General features: G+C 38.7%; 1 protein-coding gene across 1 annotated transcript; it reads right to left on the bottom strand.

Moving 5' to 3' along the window:
• On the bottom strand, positions 1–23,624 carry SUCLA2 (succinate-CoA ligase ADP-forming subunit beta). Its single transcript, XM_063334310.1, has 11 exons — positions 23,467–23,624; positions 21,288–21,471; positions 11,115–11,214; positions 10,755–10,917; positions 7,213–7,341; positions 6,635–6,773; positions 5,117–5,278; positions 4,893–5,035; positions 2,157–2,277; positions 1,772–1,860; positions 1–392 (listed from the first exon to the last, which is right to left on the bottom strand). The coding sequence occupies exons 1-11, from the start codon at positions 23,551–23,553 to the stop codon at positions 318–320; spliced, it is 1,392 nt and encodes a 463-aa protein (XP_063190380.1). The 5' UTR covers positions 23,554–23,624; the 3' UTR covers positions 1–317.
• Positions 23,625–23,987: the final 363 nt, after the last annotated feature.

Genomic DNA, 23,987 nt, shown 5'->3' with positions numbered 1-23,987 from the left:
GTAACTTCAGAATTTATTCAGAATAATTATTTTTCAACCAGAAGCTTTGCTTTGGACAACGCAGAAGTATATTGCAAGTGACATTCTGCAGCAGAAGCTGGAGGCTTGAGAACAACTAAGAAGGACTAAAGATCAGCAATACACGCTTTTACAAGAACTCTGACCATTCCGAATGTTAACATTAAAGACCAGGTACTTCAGTTTGTGCGCCTGTCAAACAATCAAAACCTCCACACAAAAAAAAAAAAAATGAAAAATATCCCACAGAACACAGTATTTCAGAGAACATGTTAGACATTGGCATGACATTTCTCAGATCAAATTGGCAACTGAAATTTAACATCCACCTGAGCTTGTTTGGCTAAGCTTACTATTTCAGAGAGTTTCACCACCTGAAAAAAAGAAAATAAACACTTAATATCAAAACAATCTTAACTTGAGTGAGCTGGACCAATCTTTTTAAACAAAGTAATGGCAGAGAATCATCAGCAAAATCTTAAGGGGGGGAGAGGGAGAGGAGAATGTTAACATTATAACTAAGTGGTTCTTTATGAAAAAAAAAAAAGCTTCAGAACTCTAAGATTGCCCATGACAGAAAAATCTACCAGATGCCCTCTAATTTTTTGCAGACCAAACATTTTCATCTTCACTGTTGCTACACATTTGTTTTTCTTGTCCACATTATGTAACTTCAAAAGCACCTAAAATGCTAGTTAGCTAGAACAATTTACGGACATCTGTTAATTTATGGGTAGGAAAAAAAAATACTCTTAGCATCACTGATTATAATCACTGCTTTGAATGCTCAGCTTATTACTCTGATCTATCTTCACCCATTTGCTTATCCCACTCATGGCATTATCTTACATAAATCTGTTTAAGGAATTACCTATGGGCAATATACAAAACCAACTATAACCTTTTAAAAAAGTGCTTCTAAAGACACAGATATTTTAAGATTACAAAACTAATTTTAATGCCATTTGCATGGCTCCATGATTCAGCTGAGAACTTTAGATTCAGCAGCAGCTTTAGAAGATGCATTACATAGATGCAGTATAGCTTAAAGATCCACACTTACTGCCAGGGAAGATTTCCAGTGACCTAACCAAAGCTTGATCAGCCTAGTAGGATTTCATACTATTCCTTAAAACAGAGGGCCATACTGTCAAGCTAAGCAAGTTCTTCCTCCAAGCAATCCAGAGCTTCAACCCCAGGAAACAAAGCAAAACAAAACACACACAACAAAAAAAATCACAACCAACCTGTCTGATTGTCTGAGTATCTAATTACCTTATGAGGCAACAGGATGTTCAACTATGTTTGTTTTTTAATCACACACACACTGAAATATAGTGGTCTATCAAAGGAAGCGTTACATTGCATTTTTCAGCTACTTCAATTTAAGTATTTTCTTTCAATTAATAAAGGTAAGCTCTTACCCATTCCCCTACCAAGGGGCGTGACTAATACGGCCATTTACATGTTAGCTTTGGGGTTTTTTTTTAAACCTATTTTTAACCTGCTTTTCAGGGAGGGAAAAAGAAAAAAGTCCCAAACAGAAATTTCTGGGGTATAATAGCTTATTAGTTCTTCTACTTACAAAATATGTAATTACTAATTTGTAAAACATCTGCTTCAGATCCTGATAATAACTGGCCCTGTGATTTATCCTAAACTACCTTTAGTTGACTAAATGGAGTTTCAACTTTTCAGTATTCTGCAACAGATGCTATGTTCTGAAAAGCATATTCGTAACCAGCTATCTTACCATTTTTGCAGCTTCATCCAAGTCATCACATGCAAGGATTTTGAGGCCACTAGCTGTTATTAAAGCTTTGGCATCATCAACTCGTGTACCTTAAGAAACAGGTAAAATGCCACTGTTATTCAACAGGAGATTACTATGACCAGAGTATTCTCATATTTTCCAGGAAGCCTGTTCCAAAAGTAAGTTAGCAAATAAATCTAGAAGACAACAGCTTTAGTAGTTATAAAAACAGGCAATCTCTTTTTATTAACTTGCCAATCCTCACCATCTAACCTCAAGGTTTGCCTTATTTTCCCACAGTTTTCATCTTACAGGCAACTCGTAACATAATATGTTAAACTCAAGAAAAATATTGACAAATTAACATGTACTGAAGCTCACTCACCTTGCAACCGTACCACAATAGGTATTTTTAGGTCCAAATCCTTTACTGCCATAACAATGCCTTGGGCTATCACATCACATCGCATAATGCCACCAAAAATATTTACCAGAATAGCCAGTACCTGCAGAATCAAGACAATATTCATGTTAAAAATGGCCAGAAGCACATCAGATAAAAGTACCACTCAGCCTTTCAGCCTAAGGAAAATTCAAGTTCCATAAGCGTAATAAGGAACTCTGTGAAAGACGGGGAACATTTCCATTTTATAGAACTACTTTTGTTGCTGATGTTCTCTAAAGTCACATGCAACAGAACAGTTACTTCAGGAAAACCCTACTGCAAAAATGCCTGTCCTGGGAAAATTCCACATTGTCCTTCAATCCAGCATGAGTTGCAGGCAATAGCCATTTCTCTTACTCAGTGTGTATTCCGTACAACTACTTGAAAAGACACACACCCATTTTCTGTATAAACCCAACACTGTACATCGGAATATTCTGAGCATGATTAATAAAGAGAGCTGTTTGATTTTCTTCAAGCAAATCAAACAGATGAAACTTCAGTAAAGTCATGTAACAACTTCATTTGTCAACTGTTTATCTTTCCATTTCTAACATTACTCCAGCAGAGGTACCTCCCACACTAGTAACTCCACATACTGAAGAAGGCATGCTAAAGAACACAGAAAATTTACAAAACTCAAACACAACATACTGTTTGTACAGCTTACTTAAAAGCTTGCATGCTTGGAAGTAAGCTATCTGAAATATGTTTTATTCAGGAGGACTAAGCCTGAAGTTAAGGGAAAGTCTTTTCCTACTCAAGTGATGGAAAGGAGGGGTAAAAAGATCGCAGTCAGTGGTGAAAGATGGAATAAAGTAGGAGGATAAACTGGTAGACAGCCTTGAAGGACAGAATAAACTTAAAACTTAATGTGCAACTGGTTGATAAACAGTAGCTTAGTTCTCATTATCTTGCAATCAGACTAGCTCATCTGTTCTCGTTCCTGCTACTAACAGGCAGAAGTAAGTTAGACTGGCACCCCAGAAGGCTGTTCTAAACAATACCCAAACTGAACCCAGAGTGTCAGCCCGAGTGCAGTCCGTGACACCAATGAGATGTACTGCTGTTTGACTTTCAGCACCAGGAATCCCAGGTACAGTCATCCTTTTTTGATAAAATAGTGAGCAGCTGAAGGAAGGCACAAAGGGAAAGATATATTAAGGAGTCTGTTTGGACACCCTCTGTCCATGCATCAGCAGAGAACTGGCATTGAAAGAACTTGTCCCAGATAACAACCCCCAGCTTCTTCCTTGTTTCTTCTCTCTGTCATTTAGGTGTTTTGTGCCTGTATCCCTCACTTTTCCTTCAATTTGCTGAAAGAATGAACAAGTCTTATGAGGAGCAGCTGAGGGAACTGGGGCTGTTTAGCCTGGAGAAAAGGAGGCTGAGGGGAGACCTTATAGCTCTCTACAACTACCTGAAAGGAGGTTGTAGCCAGGTGGGTGTCAGTCTCTTTTCCCAAGTAACAAGTGACAGGACAAGAAGAAATGGTCTCAGGTTGTGCCAGGGGAGGCGTAGATTGGATATTGGGAAAATTTCTTCACCTAAAGGGTCATCAAGCACTGGAACAGGTTGCCTAGGGAAGTGGTGGAGTCACCATCCCCAGAAGTATTTAAAAGACATGTAGACGTGGTACTTAGGGACATGGTTTAGTGGTGGACTTGGCAGCGTTAGGTTTACATTTGGACTTGATGATCTTAAAGGTCTTTTCTAACCTAAATGATTCTATGATTCTACAACACTCTTGGAGAGTATGTCAGACCCTATTTGTTAACAGAAATCTTTCCAACAGGGAAGAGACCAAGCTCCCCTATAAAATCATTCACTATTTGTTTCTGGCCCTTTCCAAAGATGAGCAAGTGGTGCATGAAATTCTGGTGCAAAAGTAGCATACCATTACCAGGTCCTGCAAGTCACTCCCACCTTTTTACCTTTTTTAGTTACCTCTTTTTCATATTTTCCTTTCTTTTTAAGAAGTCCCGAACTGTCATGAGTTCCCACTGGGACAAGCACCTCTATGCAGGCCATCAATCCAGTCCTTGCATCATCCTTCTGGGATGGTAAAGCTCTTCCTCTACTTTCAACCAATTTATTAATTTAATAATATTCAAACACTTCTGATAAATTTTCGATAGGATAAATCATTAATGCCCTTCCAAGCCCATTACAAAGTTATTTTCTCTTACGTTACATATAATAAGTACCCGAGAAACTTGTTTGTGCACAGCACAGTGAATATGAATCCCTACAACTCTACGCACAAAACAGACCCAAATGCAAAACAGGCCCAAAAGTGGGGAGGGGGGGTGGGAGGGGAAGGAAATCTATCTGAACACTGGTTTCTGTTTAAACAGCAGGCGCGGGGGGGAGTTTCTGACTCAAAGGATTTCTGGAAAGATTCAAATACAGCTGTAACTTCAACTGGAGGACAGAAAACTGCCTACTCAGTACACAGCCAAACAACCTATTTTTAAAAAAGAAAAAAAAAAAATCAACAGGTTTTCAGGCCTTCTTCATTTGCACCAAGACTAAGCTAACATCTCCACTTTCTTCCTTTTTTAATTCTATGCTTATAAACACATGTTTTCTGCAGAGCATGCACTAAGCATTGTCTTTCAAATCATAGCCTGTTTTACCACTGTGCAGACCTTGATATGCCAACTCTTCCCTCACCTTTTTATCAGAGGTAATAAGCTTAAAGGCTTCTGTCACTTGCTGCACTGTAGCACCACCACCAACATCAAGGAAGTTTGCTGGAGTTCCGCCGTGAAGTTTTATTATATCCATTGTGGCCATAGCTAAACCAGCACCATTGACTACATGAGAATAAAGATAACATTTAGGAATTGAGTTTATAAATCCGTTAGATCATTTGAAATTCATTAAATACAACATACCTAAACAGCCTATGTTTCCATCCAATCCTATATAGTTGAGATCTGCTTTTGCAGCATCCCTGTCTCTCTGATCTTCCTGTGTCCAATCCTGCATATCAAAGATCTTCTTCTGACGATAGGCTGAATTACTGTCAAAGTTTATCTTTGCATCCATACACATCACTGCAGGGAAAACAAACCCAAACCATCACTTAATACTAGAATAATAGCTCAACTGCTACATGAACATGTTGAAGTATGTTAAGTTAAACTTGGCAGCTAGCTCATGCAGTCCAAACTTGAAACAGCTTACTGAAAAGACACACTTAGCACTGCATGCAAATACAAGATTCTCTCTGGTTTACCCACACAATCAGTTAAGTACCTTTAACTGCACAAAAAAGGAAGATAACTGTATTTTTGAGACATCCTAAAACCAAAGAAGCTTACAAGCAGCTGTTCGATAAATATGAGCAAATTATGTTTCAGTAACTAGCATAAAATTAATCATTACAGAAGGTGTCTGTTGGATTTTTTATAATCCCTCTTGGTTTTCTGCTTTTAGATTATACATATAGTGTGTGTGCATGCATGGTAAGCACACAGAATCACAATGAAAAAACACCTGAGTTAGAAGAAAAAGTGTCAGAAGAATACACACAAAAGTAAGTTTCACTTAGATATAGCAGGTGAGGTAGAAAACCTAGAGTATTCGTTACATCAGAACTAAGTTTCTGTCTGCACAAATGTAAGACTTAATTTCTACCCCTCGCTACAGATGATATAAAAATGACAAGGCAAGAGAAACAGATGGAAGAGACTGCTCCATACTGTCCATTTAAGCAATATTGTTTGGAAAAAAAACCAACAAACAACAACAACAAAAAAAACCCAGTAACAGTACAGTAATTGTAAGCTTTGACAAAGGAGCTTAAATTTAAAACTTCTGTACCTGAGTTCAAGTACAAACATTCTCCACAGATTTATTTTTTTGGTGAGAGGGAAACTGACTGTAATTGATTATTAACCAAGTATTCTGCAACTGGATATAAAAAAACCTGATAAATATCAGGATACCATTTAAACACCTATAGTCTTTCAATACATCAAAGATTAAACTCAGTCATTCTGATGTGCAAGTAGTAAAGGCAGGAGATTTCTAGAACATGGTACCATTTGGGCTACCTTTTCAGTACCAACTTTGAATACACAAGATGACTCAAGTTTCAACTCATGAATTCTGAAAAGACCCACTTTCCAGGAATGCCTTATGCTGGGTAGCCAAACACTCAAGAGTGGAAGATATTCTTTTTAAATAAACAAAAAATTATTAAAAGAGGAAGCTGCTTAAACTTAAGATCCTTTTTAACAATTAAGAGCAGATATCTATTATGCTTAGATTCTCAAATTTATATGCTTTATTAAATTTGTGTTCAACACATCATGTTAATGTTAAGTCCTCTTGCTGTATCCAGCTGAAGTTTTAGCAGTGCAAAACAACTATCTTAGACTGTTGAAGAATATGAAAAAAAATATTACCAACTCCTGACGCATCTTCCACCATAGGATTTATTTCTATCATGGTAGCATCATATTTCAGAAAGAGATTATATAACTTGATCATATTTTCAGCTGCTTCATCCACCAGATTAGGAGGAAATCCCATTTTTTGGGCAAGCTGAAAGTAAAAGATTGGTTATCTGTTAACTGATGTTCAGGATTTAGTTACAAATTAGGAACGTCCCAGCTTAGCTACTATTTCAGTGTCAATTGAAATTTGTAGGTGTGGAACCTTTCCTGTCTTCCTGGAAAAGAAATAACTCTTGAATCTGAAAATATTGTTTGCAATACAAAACACTGCACTTATCCTAAAAAAGATCTAACAAAAAGTCATCATCATATGTCTTTACAAAGATATAAAAGCTAGATAAAGCACCGCCATACAGAGTTGAATCTACATTATCACCTAAAACTACTTACGTATCTAATTCAAATCTGTTTCAAAATGTCAAACGGGTTTAAGACACCTCAGCAGGTTGAATGCATGCACGCTTTACAAAATTTAGAAGCAACCCTCCCATCCTCGCTAATGTGTACTTTTCCACATTAACAATTACCCTAACAGCTTGCTCCTTTTTTATGCCTTCTACTATATCAATGGGTTCCTTAATTATCGCATCAGGATTCTCTGCAGCAACATCTTCAATATTAACACCACCCTGAGAACTGCCTATCAGCACAGGACCCTAGAACAAAAAGGGAAAAAAAAAAAACAAGCATAAGTAATTTTATAGCATACAACTGAAATTTAGTTCTTCTCATAAGATACGTCACAGCAATAAAACCTTGGTTTTAGTTGGAAGCTTTTTTTTATTTGGACATTTTACTCATATGCTCTGAGGAGAATGTTACTATCTATTCAATACATCTATAATAAAATCTTTTAATAATACTTTCCAAATGTTAAGGTGTATGTTGGGTCCAATTGCTTTTAAGAAGGAAAACTTTCCTTTGCATACACTATAGCAACAGAGCAATTAACACAGACATACTACTTTTAAATTTTGATAGAAATATTCGACTTAGTAATCATATGCATTTTATCTTCTAGGTTGTCACCAGAAAAAGGGCAGCCTTCTCATCTCCCCCTTCTCCACTCACCCTACACAAACACACATCGAATGCCAGACACTCATTTATTCATTCCACCACACTCCAACTCCAAGGACAAATCTAGGTCTGCAGAACATAGTGACAAATTACTGCAAACTGTTCCTGTTCAGTAGCATCACAAAGCTCAGTAACTATAGTCAGCACTGAAAGCAAGTCACAGAGTTCTGACAAATCAGAACTCAATTATTCAGTAATGAAAGAAATTAAGAAACCAGAATTGATAACAGCACAGATTTTTTTAAGAAGCTATCTAAATCTCAACAAAAGCATCAAGGACTCACTACCATGGAACCTAAAAATCTTTCCCCAAGGGAACAGTCCTCCAGTTTACAGTAAAGACACATTCACTTGTATCACCCCAACCTACCTTCCCTTATCACCACTCATGCATGGATTATGACAGCTAGCGTTACTAAGGCAGCATTTCATATCAGCACAGGTCTTCAACATTAAACAGCCTTATAACTGTTGACAATTAAATACAGGAAGCGTAACACTGGTTCAGAGAACATGCTTAATAACCACACCACCCCCCTCCCATCGCTATCCTTCCAAATGGAAACACATAGATGATGAATTACCCTACATCTAATAGCAAGGTTCAACACAACAAACGTTTCTAGATATTCATACCCTGAGCAATCAGGAAGCTATGAACACATTAAAAAAATAACTTATCGTTCCACAGAATTGACCGAAGTGAACAGTTTTACTTAAAATCTAAGAAGTCTTGCCACTACTGGTAAATAACACCTGAGACACCAAGTCCACTTTCAACTATTTTACAGACTTCTTTTCCCCTTTAAAGGAAGAGGTTTGTGACAACATCAGGAATACACACTGTGTGCTATTCAATCCTCACACTTCCTTCTTTTGAAAGGCATTTCCTCATAATAAACATCGTGGACAAGTTACAGCAATTACAAGCACATCTAAAAACATGACTTACAAAGTCAGCAGTAAAAACAAGACACATCCCTATCAAAAGACAATCATCCACACAGTTATGCTCAATGTACACTAATAAGATTTATTTGTTTATACAAGAGCAAGTCAGGAAAATATGTTTCCCTTCTTTATCTAATTTACTTAAATCAGTTACGGTAAGTTTTATTTCCATAAGGATGCTTGCTTATTGCTCACAGAATTTTAAGATTCTAAAATCCAGCCATTTACAGTATTTTAATGCCACCTTGTGGCAAATTTGGGGTGTGTGCTGTAACATTTGGATCTTCCCTGCTCTATATAATACAGTACAACAGAATGTAGGTGCCCAAGTCACATAATTGTACTAAAACCCAACACAACTGATACTTTCTTATCAGAAAGATCACTACAGAGGAAGGAACAAATACAATATTTAACTCCTAATTTTGCAACAAAAATATAAAACAGTAAGACTAGTTTCCTCATTCACAGAAAATTATTTCACACTCATAGAATCACAGAATCGCTGAGGTTGGAAGGGACCTTTAAGATCATCAAGTCCAACCTTTAACCTACCCTGACAAAAGCCACTTCTAAACCATGTCCCTAAGTGCCCCATCTACCCTTTTTTTAAACACCTCCAGGGATGGTGAATCCACCACCTCCCTGGGCAGCCTATTCCAATGTTTAATAACCCTTTCAGTGAAAAAATGTTTCCTAATATCCAATCTAAACCTCCCCTGACGTAACTTGAACCTGTTTCCTCTCGTCCTATCACTTGTCACCAGGGAGAAGAGGTCAGCCCCCATCTCTCTACAACCTCCTTTCAGGTAGTAGTAGAGGGTGATAAGGTCTCCCCTCAGCCTCCTCTTCTCCAGGCTAAACAACCCCAGCTCCCTCAGTCGTTCTCCATAAGGTTTGTCCTCCAGGCCCCTCACCAGCTTTGTAGCCCTTCTCTGGACACGCTCCAACACCTCAATGTCCCTCTTGTAGCGAGGGGCCCAAAACTGAACGCAGTACTCGAGGTGGGGCCTCACCAGTGCCGAGTACAGGGGGATGATCACTTCCCTAGTCCGGCTCACCACACTGTTCCTGATACAGGCTAGGATGCTGTTGGCCTTCTTGGCCACCTGGGCACACTGCTGGCTCATATTCATGCCAGAGATACTCCTCTAATTACCAAGAGCAGTGCCTCTGCAAACTCTTAAACATCTGGATTGACAGAACTCAGTTTTTGTTGAGCTTCAGAAAATAAAGTCCCAATATCTGCTTTACCCTGACTTTGTTGAAGTTATTTAGCAATGCATGCTCTATGCTGCATAACGGAACACTAGCCCGTCAGAAAATACGCCGACACATTTCAGTAACTGGGTTTGAACTGTAGCCTAAACCACTACATACCCACACATACAGAACATACAAGCAGGAGAGACTATGGCTTACATCTTCCTGGAAGTTCTGCAGACAGACCTCTAGGCCCAAATCTTCTTACCAGTTCCCAAAGAGTATTGGCATAAAAAAAGCTACCAGCACACTCAAAATTCAGGGACACACCTGTGCACCTCCAAGAACCTCCACACACTGGAGAAAAAGGATGTTTGATTTATCCAAGACCATTGGCTCTTCCAAAAGACTTTTACTTCTCTTGTCCCTGACACTCTTAAGTAGTGTGTACATGTACATGCACACATACAGCTGTATTTTTAAACTAAACTCTAGTATGGGCTTCTGGTAGATACATGCAAGCTAAAACCAAAATGAGTATAACCCCCTCATTCCACCCATCTCCCCTTCGGCCATAATGACTCTGAACTTCAGTTGGCGCTACCGATACTCATTTATTATTCCTTAAATTTAAATTGTAACATTACATTTTTAAAACATTTAAACACTAAGGCAGTCATATAGTCAGAGATACTAGGAAACAAAATTTAGCTTACGTATATTTCTAATTTTCAAAAGCAAGTGACCAGTGCAGTAAACAATGTTGTCATTTTTTTTTTTTTTAATTCAGCTATAACAAGTTAATTAGTTTACTTCTATTTCTAATATTACTCACTTGAAAAGACCTTTCCATTGTTATTGCAAAATAGTATTCTCTCCTGGGATATCTGCGCTCACAGATAAATACTTGATTGCATATCCTGCCCTTTTCTCCTGTCTGCTTGGTAAACAACTTCTTTCCAATCATTTGGGAGGAGATATCTTTTGCTTCTTCTGGACTAGAATAAAAGAAGCTCAGAATGTGACAAAGAAACTGCTGGAAAAACAGAAGTAGCATTAAAAAAAATCTCATCTAATTTTTGTTATTTTAGGGTTAATAATAAAAACACTGATTTTAAAAAAAACCAATAGGTTCAATTCATAATGTGAAACTTTGAAGTTTTCCACTTGGTTCGATAATTTAGAAACAACTTACGAAAAAACTATTTTCACTCCTCCTTTGAGGCCACCTTCAAATGTTCCTTTTCCTCTACCACCAGCTAAAACCTGTGCTTTTACCACAAGATCCTTTGAACCTAGAATGAAAGAAAACCCAAAATTTGTCATCTGTGACTACTAAAGCAAATTGTCCCAGGTAGAATAACAAAGGCTGTTTTCATTTTATCCCCCCTTCTCCACCCCCACCCCCCGATTCAAAACACAAATACGTGAATCAAAGACTGTATTGTAACTCACACAGGTTCCAAAAATCTCAAACCATCCACAAATTACAGCTTTAGGCTGCTCTGTGAACAAACCTTGGTGAGTTAGTATCCAAAAGTGTTGAGACTTTGAGTGTTTGATCTTTAACATGTGTGTGAATCGCAAATGATTAAGCACCCCATAAGAAATCGTTAGTATCGCACAGACTATTAACAACATGAAACTGAGTATCTGACATGCCATAATCCAAGATTTTCCTCAATCAAGTACAAATATTCTGTATCTGTAACCACTGTCTTCTCAGCAATGACATGTAACTATGGCACTTACCCAAGTCAACTTGCAGGTCCACTATGGCTTCCATTCAGCAGAGCACTGATGCATAAGTTTGAGTGCTTTGCAGAAGTCAGAGACCTAAGTAAATACACTATCTTTCCCAAGGTAGACAGAGTAAACCCTTTAGTTGGCTTTAACTGTTTAAAAAAAAAAACTTTACAAAATATTCTTCTAGGTAGGAGAGACTATGCATTTGGGTTTAAAATGTGAAGTATGAGAATATAATCAAAATCAACTGATATTCTGAAGCATCATTGACAGGCAAAAAGCAAAGAAAAAAGTGCATCAAGTCATTTAAGGGGATAAAGGAAGAAAAACAAAGCCCTGAGATGTTGTTCATGTTTAGTTACACTGAATACACTGCAGAGAGCAGCTAGACTTCAAGATGTTTACAGCTGCCCCATTCACATTTGTGCGGCACATCCCATCTTTTCTCATGCCACCATTAGCTAAGCCGCTCTGGTCATTCCAAGCAAAGAAAGAACTGGCTGTTCTCTTGGATGTGAAAAGGCAACCATGGAAAACCCTAAGAAAAATCACAGCAGCAAAACCAGCTGCTATGCATACCGAAGATTATGGCAGGCACAAAAAAGATGTGTTGATTCCTATTTTAACCTGCATCTTGCCTAGCCAGATAAAATTAAACTTGCATGGTATCGCAAGCCACGGTGGCTATAAGCAAAGGGAATGCTCAAGTTACTATTCCCAACTAGCTACTTGTAGATTTCTTGACTTTCTACCTAACAACAGATCTCTGAATTCACAACTTATACAGAGTTCTTTGGCACAAGAAACATAATGGTTATAAACATGCAAGTATATGTTGATTTACTATAGTCTATTATCTAATATTTAATCCAGTTCCTGAAGACAACTATTTTTTGTAGCTACTAAGTACTGGCAATCAAGTAAAGTTAACGTGCTTTATAGAAGCCACACAAAACAGACTTAACTTTTATGCAATTACTTTAAGTATAAAGCTTGCTTTAAGAAACAATAAGCCTCATGTATGAATAAGATTATAAATAGTAGCTTCATGGATAAATGAAGCCACATACTCCAACATGCGAGCTTAAAAATAAAGTTCCATCCATCTGAAAGTAATTTACCTTTACATACAATCACAAAATTTGGGGGAGCATGACTTCTTAGGGTTAGTATAAAAGAGAGGAAAACAGGAAGATACTTTATTTTCTGTGAAGAGATTTAGGGGGAAAAAAAAAAAACCACACACACAACAAACCTACTTGCTCCCTTGCTCACAGAGGATCCACCTGGTCTCCTCCACAAGGCTAAAGTATTCACAGCATTATTTTACTGTTTTGAGCTTTCTATGGAAGTTTTATATCTGGCAAAGATTCAGAACTGATATACTTAGTAATCAAGACTAAGAGATTTAACTCACAGTCCACTAGGAAGTTCAGAAGAGAGGGTTCTGTATCTCCACCCTACTTTTCATCTCCTACACTAAGTCCAGAAGGTAAAAGCTGCTTCTACAGAAAAGTTTTCAGGAAAGCCATGAAGTTCAACTACAGACACCTTCTTTGTAGCTATTACTCCTCCTAACAATAAAGACCAGAATCTGAACAAGTCAGAACCACATGCCAACTAGAGCTCTGGTAAGATCTCAGCTGGAACATTATGTTTAGCTCTGGACATGTTCATAAAAGTAATTTTCAATGGGAAAGTCTGGTTACTAGGACGATCACTGAAATAAAGAGCTTCCCTTATAAGAAGAGGCTAGAAGAGCTTGCGGCTTATTTAAATCTACCAAAGAACAAAGCAAGAACATGATTACGGTCTTTAGCCATACCTGGTGAGGGACAGAGCAAGAACACACAACTACACATACATGATACAATAGTTCTCCTGCTCTACACCAGCCAAAAATAAAAGCCACCTACCAGAGGAAGTCAGTTTTAAAAAGGTGCAAGAAAAAAAAAAAAACACTTCTTTACACAGAAGATAGTGAAGCCTGCTAGCAGACATGAAGGAAGAGTAAGAGATTCAAAGGAAACTGGGCAGAGATGTTCCCTCTGATATTCCTAAAGCAACAATTATGAACACTGGGGGGAAATAAGGCATATAAATTGCAGAAAATAGCATGGTTTTTTGCCACCATGAAAGGCAGCGTATCGAGCGAGATGCACCACTGCCCTGATCCCATAGGATATTTCTTAAGGCCTTAATTATTATGCATGATTACACTTTCGCAACATATAAAGACATCTGATAAAAGTGTGTGAGAAACAACTCTAAACTTCTCGCAAACAGTTTTGGCCATAACAAAGTTGTCATTGGACTATTACTTATGCAAAAGTATGCAACAATTGTGACATTAAATGAGCAGGATATTAATGATTTGTAATTTGTTTTCCTATAGCACTGCAAGCAAACTGTTTGCATAAATGCGTAACGCTTCAAGGGTTATTGGACAAGCTATGTTTACAAGCAATTAACTTGCACAGATGTACCTAAAACAAAATTTAAGATAACATGTCCCAAGAAAACCTTAACTTAACCCATGCAGAAAGTTTCTTGTTCAACAAGCATTTTTACCTACAGCCCCTGTTTAAAGTGACCCTAGAGGACAGAAACGTTTGGTCATACACCTCATCTGCCACCTTACAGCCGCAGCACTATCACAAAACCTGACACAGCAGAGAACTACTGATACACAGTAACACAAGAAAAAAAATCAGAAACCGGCAGCTAACATAGGTTTCTACTCAAAGCTTCCGTTTTGCTTCCACTGCTTTGAAATACTGCTAGGCTTTTGTTTCAATGAAAAAAATAGCAGTTTTTCAATGAAAAAATAGCAGGGTACAGCACGTATCTGCATACAAAGTTAGGACAATTTATGCCAGCCAAGGCTACACCACAGCAACAGTCCTATCCTGCCTCCTCTGCTCAGCTTTTCACTCCAGTCTCCTTTTCTTGTGCCAGATCAGGATTTGCACAATCATGCCTGGAAGCCTTGAAAGAGAGTGACTTTTTGCTGAAGGTAAAAGCTAATCCAACTGACAGTACTTTTGCAAGCCTGTGCACCGTGTGAGAAGCACATGCAGAGGGACACTGAAGTGAGCAGGACAGAAAGCAGGACATGCTTTCAGCAGCAGTAACAAAGTGTAAAAGCTTAACACAGGGCACTAGAACAAAACAAGCCTTTAGTACAGCTAATGTCTCAGGCAAGCAAGCTACAGACCAAGGCACTAAACTCACATTTGCTAAGAGCTGCATTTCCATGTTAATTGCAGTTAGCACTAAAAGTCTATGTAAGTAAAACTGCCCTATCTTAGTTTCTAGCATTACTGATATTTATTTATCGGAAGGAATTACTTCTGATTCCATAATCTAATCTTTCTAACTGGGAGAAAGGTCTCTTTTTTCCTTGCATCACATGTGGATATATGTAAAATGCAATCTTTTGACAAGCTTATTAAGAGGCAAGGCTTGTTGTTCCATTGTATCTCTGAAGTTTTCTATGCAAGCAGAAAGTCTGATGATTAGGGCAGACAAACTTTATTAAAATGTTCTGCTCTACAAGTTTCCATTATTACTTTTGTCAAATCGCTTTAATTGCCACTTTTCTGCCAAATATTGACTCTGGTAGCAGTACTGCTTTCCACATACTGTAAACACCTTCATGATAATTATGCAAGCCTCATGTGTTCTCACAAAACAGTCAACAGTAAAAGGTAGTGACAGGTTAATAACACAAGTGCCAATCAAGTTCTCAACTACCATTCAACTGCAAACTTACCCTTGGAGGGAGAGAGAGAGACACCGATAACTTTTGCTTCAGTTACTCTGGAACTAAAAACGTTTAAGTACAGAAAGAGTATCTCTCTGTTTATAATACAAATTTTTCCTTCTTGCACGGATATAATAAAAACTCTAAGTTTAAACACTATAGTTGTATTTTCTGGAATTAGTGAGGGAAAAGATGGACTTTTAACTAACCATTATTATCAACAGAAGTCTCAACATAAAGAGTATGCCAACCCTAATTCTGCCAACGCAGACAGAGAATCTCTTATATTGTCTGCATTTTGTTAATAAGTATAGTTATTTAGAATTTAACTTCAAAATTACATTTTTTCAGCATTTGAAACTTTTGAGTGTTAGCAGAATTATTGTATGTAAATCAAAAATACAACTACTGAAATAATTATGTGCCAGGAATCTTCATCTTTTCACTGAAAGGACCATATCGGTAAGGAAAGCAAACAAGATGTTTCGCTAATACAAAATATTATTTTCTGCATAAATACTTTCTGACATTAATCACCTACAAGTTTTTCATCAACTCACAAGACAGGTTTGTTTTTAGCAATAGCTTAAGTTAATTAAAATACAGCAGTCAAAATTTGAATCTGATGGGGTTTGAGTTATTTGAATTAGTGAATTATTATCAACAACATGCTTTGATATTAGAACTTCAAAGGAGTGAAGTGTTATAGAATAAAGCAAAGGTTGAACCAAAATGTAAGCTTCCGATGCCAAAAAAGTAGTGTCTGCCAGAATTCAAGTAAATGTTTGGTTTCTAGACTACCACTGCTGGTTATCTAGAGATTTTGATCAGCTAAGCAGGAACATAACTGGAAAAAAACTACTTAACACTGACCATTATAGCAGGGTTTTTTTAACGCCTGGGGGATTTCTGCACAAGTTTCACACCTTAGATCATCATCCATGTCCTACAGCATCTGAATAAACACTCTGGTGCTTCAGACTCTACAGACAACCTAAAAGATTATCAGTTAACATAGTCAAACAGATAATTCAAAAACGGGGAAACCTGATATGGCAAAACAACCAAAAAGTATTAGGAACAAAAACAACACATGTGGGTTTTCAGTGTAACACAGAACAAAGGGGGAGAGAAATTGATCACAGACTACAAGGGAAGGTGTGGCATACACTAAAGAGAAAACTATCCCAGCTTTCGTGCCACAGTGCCTGGAATACCTATTCTTTTGAAAAGCTAATAAAGAAAAAGCCAGTACTTTACCTAAGAAAATCATTGCACACATTGTACTAAACTTTGGTTTCTGACTAACCAGGTTTATGCATTACTTTTTTTTTTTTTTTAAACAGATACAGCTTGTATGTTTAAGCAATAGACAGAAAGATAAAATAATAACATTGGAAAGAACTTAAAAGGTCTGAAAAGAAACATCTCTTAATCACGGAACTGCCTGCAGGAATACAGCCAAGCCAATTACTTGAGCCATTCTGTAGAAAGCATACCAAAAAAGATCATTCCTTATAAACGATACTGATAAGGAGATGGACTAGATCTCTCAACCTGCAACAGCAAATGTAGCAGCAGATTCCATTGCTTTTAGTCTCTTTTCAAGAACTCTGGTGTCTATAGAAAGGTGAAATGTTAGGCACTCAATTTTCTCAACATCTCCTATTCCGTACAGGGTTTTATTTTACTAAAATTGGACGCTCTGCCATGAGCGTAAAGCTGTGGGATTCCGATATCTTAGAATCCTACAAAACTACCAGAATACAAAAGCTGCTTCAAGATATTGATCACTTCAGAAATCTTTCCTCTCAAATCATCATGAATAGAAATATATGCTATAAAAGAAAAGCAGGCTTTTCTACAGGCATACAATATGATACTCCCTTCCACACAACTGTTAACAGAGGAAAGTGTCAGGAAGCATCAAAACTTCAGTTACAACAATTCATAGCTTTTTACAGCACTTTCATAGATGCTGTCTTAAACAGCAGCACTATACATTTCAAAGAGCGTGTCCTGTTCAGCTATTTGCTGTCACACTGATAAAGCATCTGTTCTTCAAGAAATAGTCTTTAGGTTCATTAGTCACGTTCTTGATAACAAATGCATATCAGCTTCTGAATCAGCACCAGCCACAGTGGTAGCTGGAATCTACACATAGGCCGAGAGTAAACCATAAACTCAGAGGCCAATCATCAAGATGTACTGCAGCCCCTTATCAACACTCTGGAACAGAATTTACTCAGCTCGCTATTTCAAAATTTAAGTGAGACGCTCATGTAACATATGAAGAACGACATATTGCAAAGCCCACGCCAAAAATACTTTTTTTTTTTTTTAAATCAATAAAGTCTTTAAAGACCTCATGAGACACAAGCCCTCTCAGGTCTAAGTAAAATGCATTCTTTCAGTGGCACAAATGAGATCTGGAGGTCTCGAATGGAGACAGTGAACTACTGGAGGAAAAGTAAGTAGTGACATTTACAGGAGGTCCAAATCTACTCTCAGGGATTTAATTACTCAGTAGTAGTTAGTTTAAAAGAACAATAGTTTCACGGACCAGGATGTGATAACAATTTACTTGAAATGAGATGGAGAGCTCTTTATAGGGAAAAAGATGCATGTGATAAGTAACAAACGATGATTCTCAACAGCCATTCAAATATGAAAAGAAAAAGCTATATGTAAACCAATGCTGTAATAATTGCAATGGCCAATCTTCCCATGACACAACAGAAAAGCTTTAAAAAAAATAGGAGCAAAACAATAATCATTTGCAGAATCCAGCTAGAACAGAAATGAGTTGAAAACAGCACTTTAAGAAATCTGATAGCTGCATCAGAAATCAAATTATTTTAAAAAAAAACAAACAAAAAAGTTTTTTTCCTTGAGACACAAACCGTAAGCTATCTGTCATCATTTCTCAAAAGTTGCTCACAGCACCTAATTTCATCTCAATTTCCTTTAAAAATATTAGAAAACTGTTATAGGGAAGAAAACAATGGAAGCTCAAATACTGCATTTTACTTCACATACCTTTCAAAATTACTTCACATATAGGTAAACAATGTGGTATCTTTAGGTCGCTTTGGTCTTCAGCAGAAAAAGTATTTAGTACAAGAAAGACTGGAGGCATGGAAAGGAAGTAACCTTTCTGGCTTCCAGACTATTTCATCTAACTTCAGACCTCAAGATAAGCATAACTTTGAATTAAATTCTAACAAATGTCATTATTTTTGTTACTTAAAGAATATTTAGTGCACTCTTCTAACTAGGCTCTAAACTAAACTGCAACATCTGTATACCTCAGCTTGATTCTACCACACACTAGTCACCTGCAGTGATAATAATCCTCAGTATGGTTAAGCTTTGGCTTTGTTCATATTACAGGGTTACACTGATGTAGCTACAGCCACAGCTAAACTATGATAATCACTGTTAACGAGAAAGTTGTGTTTGTTACACATTGGGATAAAAAGCCATTTCTAACTGAAGTAAGGTATTTGCAAAAGAAAAGAAATCCCATGCCAAACTCAAGTTTACAGAGAGCAAGTTTCTGACTAAAGGTTATCAGGAGCATGTGGATCAGCACTAGGGAGACAGAGCAAGCACAGTATTACCAGCTATCTTTGTAATGGTTTAGACAAACATTTGAAAAACCAATTTAACACAGAAAAAGAAGCAAAAGATAATCTCATATCTACTGACAACTCTGACACAACAAAAATAAACAATGAGCAGGTGGCCAAAAAAAAAAAAGTGAGATTTTTTCATTTTGATAGAGATTTGGTTTGTTTTTTAAGTACATACTAAATGAAAACTAGTGGGGAAATGGCTACAATAACAAAGAAATCCAAAACACTGGAGCAAAAGAATCTGTCACCATTCCGAATGTGTTCTGGACAACGTTTGAGCAATACCTCAAAAACTCAAGCTCCTTCAGTGTGGGAAGTGGAAAGCCTTCCCTTCCTCTTCTCAAGTACTAAAGAAAGCCAGAGCGTCAAATATACACCAACTTAAACAAAGTATATATGGCTGACCACCAGAAGCCCTGAATTCCTTTATTCTAGCTTACTAAAGGATGCTAACTCATACACTTCACAACTTCATTTTTCTGACCCCCAAAATATTGCATAGGGTCACATACTCCAGATAAAAGGCATACCTGTGACGTCACAAGGATGAGGCAGAGCTATAAACCAGCAGACACACCTACTTTGCTACAGGACTCCTCTCTGAACAGGGAACAAAACAAAGGAATCTTGACCTTCGAGTTTCCCTGATAGCTATTAAACAGCCATAGGCAAAGGTTGTCTCATTCGCCACTAGCCAGAGGTCTGTACAGATATTAATGTAAGCAAAAGGGTATGCCCAATTTGTGAGGTTTTAGATCGTGCTACAAGGTCACTCTTAAGAAAAGGCAAGGGTCTGAATTTTAAACCATCCTCAGAACAGAAGTATTTAAACACCTTTCTTTCGTACTAATGAAGTTGTAATTTTGTATCATTTACTCTCTAATGGGAACAAGACAAAGGCGGCAGGCAGACAATACCTGAATTTCTAAGACATCAGATCTGAAGGAAAAGCAGCTTTTCAATTCCTTCCTACATTATAAAGCAGCATAATTTGCTCTAGAAAAAAATAAAATCTTCTTTTTCAGATCTCATTTTTTGCATTAAATCTAGACGTGAAACTGAAATAAACCTAACAAAACCTATAGCCCCAGAAGTTACTACAAACATATCCATTTGGAGGTGAAAAGAGATTTAGGCATTTGCATATAAGAGTGGAATATGACAAGCAATGTCCTTCATTTAAACTGTGTGACAAACCTACTACATTTTTTCCAATGGGAGAAAAATCTTTAAACTAAAAAAAAAAAAGTCAGTATTAATGCCTCAAATGATAGAAGCTGAGTTCTATATTACATTCAAATTAAACCAGAAAATTTTACTAAGACACATAGTAGGTAAAGTGGCAAATTAATAGGCAGAGTCAAGTCCAAAATGAAAGCTCAACTCTAAATAAAGTATTTAAGCACCAGGCAAAGGAGATTGGATGCTTTTTCATCAACAAGCCAAGAATTTAGCGTAGAACTACAAGCCAAAGTTCTCCCCTCCTGCATAAAGTAGTTGCATTCTGCCAGAACAGCACGTTCACAAAGGAACAGGATTTTACTCTTCTGCAGCCTAAAGGTAAATATGCTTTGCATCTTCTGTTCTATATGAGATCTTGGACTACAGAAACCATACCTGCCACTACCACTAAAGCTCTTCATGCGAGATTTCCTCTAGCCTTGCTTGAGAGCAAAAAGAAATCCAGGATTTACATAAAGCAGAGTCTACTACTTATCTCAAAGAAGTTTAGGTAGTTGTATTAGCCTAGGCTAATACAATTTATACCAGAATCACTCCTTCTAAATGAGACTCACAAGTTACAGGAGCAAGTTATCTGCAGCATTTGGGATATGGGAATGATGGTGCCTGAAATATATATTCACAGCCTTTAACGGAAGAAGGATCAAGTCCTTCCCCATTGGAATTTCAGGGACACAGTTCAGCTTCATAAACAAGTCTCATTACACAAACGAGTGTGTTCAAACTAGGTCAATTAACTGATTTCACTGTGTGCTGTGCACTGAGCAATCTTACACATTAGAAATCTTCAAATTAAGAAAATGTCAGCTCCAAAGTCAATACTCAAATCTGCAAGAAAGTTGCTTCACAGGAAAGGCTCTCTTAAAGAGAAGGTATATTCAGAACTCCAAGAAATGTCTTACCAGGAAACACAGAAAAAGTAGTTACACCTTGTGTGTACATGCCTGTATTGTAAATGTTCTCTTTAATATTATACCTATTTCTTTTGCTATTTTGTAAGCTTCGTCTGGCGTCCTGGCAACTAGTCCGTGTGGAACAGAAATGCCAGCCTCCTGCAACAGTCCCATGCTCAAGTATTCATGTAGCGACAGCCTCCTCTGTTGCTGTTGTTGCACCTGAAATCCATGATTATTGAATATTCCTGGACTTCCAACAAGTACCTGAAGGAAAAGAAAAAAAAAGAAAAAAGAAAAAGAAAACAAAAAGAACAAAGAACATGACTGTGTTTTGAAGAACTGCCCTCTTTGTTTAGGTTAAAAAAAGTCTACACGTTAAGCAGTTTAGTGTACCAATGCAAACACCTGAACATTTAATCCTACACTTGTTGTCCATTACCCTTCCACCTTAGTCATTCCTATCAGGTCTGGTATTGGGTTTTGTGAGGTTTTACTGAGGTAGAGGAAAGAGCTGGTGAAGCTGCTAGCACTGACAAGGACCAGCAGGGTTAAAACACCCTTATGTATTTAGTTAGCATTCAAATACTTTAAGGATTATATCTGTAGGGAAAACAACCTTGAGGAATTTTGGAAGCTTAACAGAACAGAGAAAAGCACACAGAATAGATTCATTCAAACGTTCTGGTAGATTTGCTCTGTCTCCCAAACTAAGAACTACGCCCTGGGAAGGAGAGGCAGCAGAAACTAAGTTACACCACCCTCAGTGGCTGGATGTGGTGAATTCAATTTGCTATGGAACAGACTATTCAGCCTTCATATGACTATCATGGAATGGAAAAAACTAGCTACAACCCATTTCAAACATCTACACTGAATCAGAGGATTGCCAAAAGCGCAAAATAACTTTAACATTTCAAATGCCAAGTAAAATATAACATGCCTAACATTCAATCCAGGAAGTTCCAGTATGGAAGGAGTCTTAATTTCATCTGCAAAAGTGACGTATTGATAGATATTTTGTATAAAGGAATTCAGGGAGAAACTGATTTTGATTATAAAACATCAGAAGTGGTACTACATGAGCAATGCCTGCCTTTTTGAAAAGAACAGCAACTCATGGACTTTAAGACGACAGGTTTCCAAAGGGTACCTTGTAAAGTAACTGTATTTCACAACAAGAAAATTATTTACAACAAAAGTAAAAACCATTTGCTGCATTTATCATATTTCACTGTATAGGAACAAGACCTTAATTTTACACATGCATGAAACAGCAAACCTACTGAATTCAGCTAATCCATGAACATAGATTAGCACTGAAAGATTCCGGGTAAAAAGGCTACAAAACAAATTTAGATACAAGCAAAATCTTGCATTTATTTTTATTTTTTCAGTATATACCATTGGCACAAGTACCACAAAACCCAGTCTATATTAGGCAGTTTCTGACTGACTGTATTTTTAAGGGTTTGTTTCATTTTAAATGAAGTAAGCATGCAGACAACGCAAGAGCTTTACTAAGGCACTCCGAGCTAGCGAATCGAGAGAGCCTATTTAATCTCCAAAGGATTCCTTCTGCAAACAGGAGGCCCCTTCCTTGGCGCGAGACCCAAGTGAGAGGTGCCGACCGCCGGGGCTGCTGCTTCTGGCGCTGACTGACCAGCCGGGCCCTGGGAGGCTCCGCGTAACCCGAGAGGGGAACTCAAAGCGACCTTCCTCCGTATGTGGAAGGAGAAGAAAGTCGCACGGAGAGTGACGCGCTTCAGACTCCCCAGCTCTCCTGTTTACACTGCTTTCCAGGGGGTCTGCAGCCAAAAAACAAGACTATACCCCAAAAAGGCATTCACAGGAAACAAGAGCAAAAAATGGGGAGATATGAGCTGGAAGAAGCGCTTACTGGCACAGTCCGACCCTCCGCATGAATAAGGTGACAGCAAAGATGAAAACACTGGGATTTGCAAGCAAGTTATAGGAAGGGGGGCTTGCAAAAGAAGAAAAAGGGAACCACGCCGGGAAGACCTGCCGCAAGCAAGAAGAGAGCTGCCCGGGGACGTAGGCCAAAGGCGACCATACAGCTGCCAGCCCCGCCGCCGCGACAAGGCAGGGCAAGCCAGGACGGCGGAGGGAGTGGGATGAGGCGGCCGCTCCTCCCGCCGTCGCTCCGCAAGAGGCGACCCCGACCCCAGCCGGCCCGGCCCGGCCCAGCCCTGGCCCGGCCCTACCCGCTCCGTCCCGAACCCGGTCCCAAGCGGACGCTACCTTCGCCGTGGCGGTGCCCAGCGCAGCGCGGAAGCCGTTGCCCCTCAGCCCAGCCGACACCCGGCTGCAGATGATGGAGGCCGCCATGACTGAGCCCCCTTCGCCCTCAGGTGCCCCTGCCAGCGCGCATGCGCCACCACCGAGGCGGGGCGGGGCGGGGGGGCCAGAGGGGACGGGGCGGAGCAGGAAGCGCTCGCGCCGCGCCGCTCCCTCAATGACAACCGCCCGCGGCGCGGAGGGGAGGGGCGACTCTATGGTCTCCGCCGGCCCCGCCCGTGCCCGGACTGGCCGTGCTGCCCCCTGGCGGGGCGGACTGAGGCGGGGCCTTCCCGGCCTCTCGTCTTTCGACGACTTTGTTTTAAAAATAAAGGGTTATCTTCCTTTACCCTGAGGGTGGCAGAGCACTGGCACAGGCTGCCCAGAGAGGTGGTGGAGTCTCCAACTCTGGAGACATTCAAAACCCGCCTGGACGCGTTCCTGTGCGACCTGCTCTGGGTGACCCTGCTCTGGCAGGGGGGCTG

This window comes from Chroicocephalus ridibundus, chromosome 1, assembly GCF_963924245.1.
Source record: "Chroicocephalus ridibundus chromosome 1, bChrRid1.1, whole genome shotgun sequence".
Lineage (NCBI taxonomy): Eukaryota > Metazoa > Chordata > Aves > Charadriiformes > Laridae > Chroicocephalus > Chroicocephalus ridibundus.
Note: the sequence above shows the minus strand (reverse complement) of the source record. Positions and strands in the feature narration are given on the sequence as shown.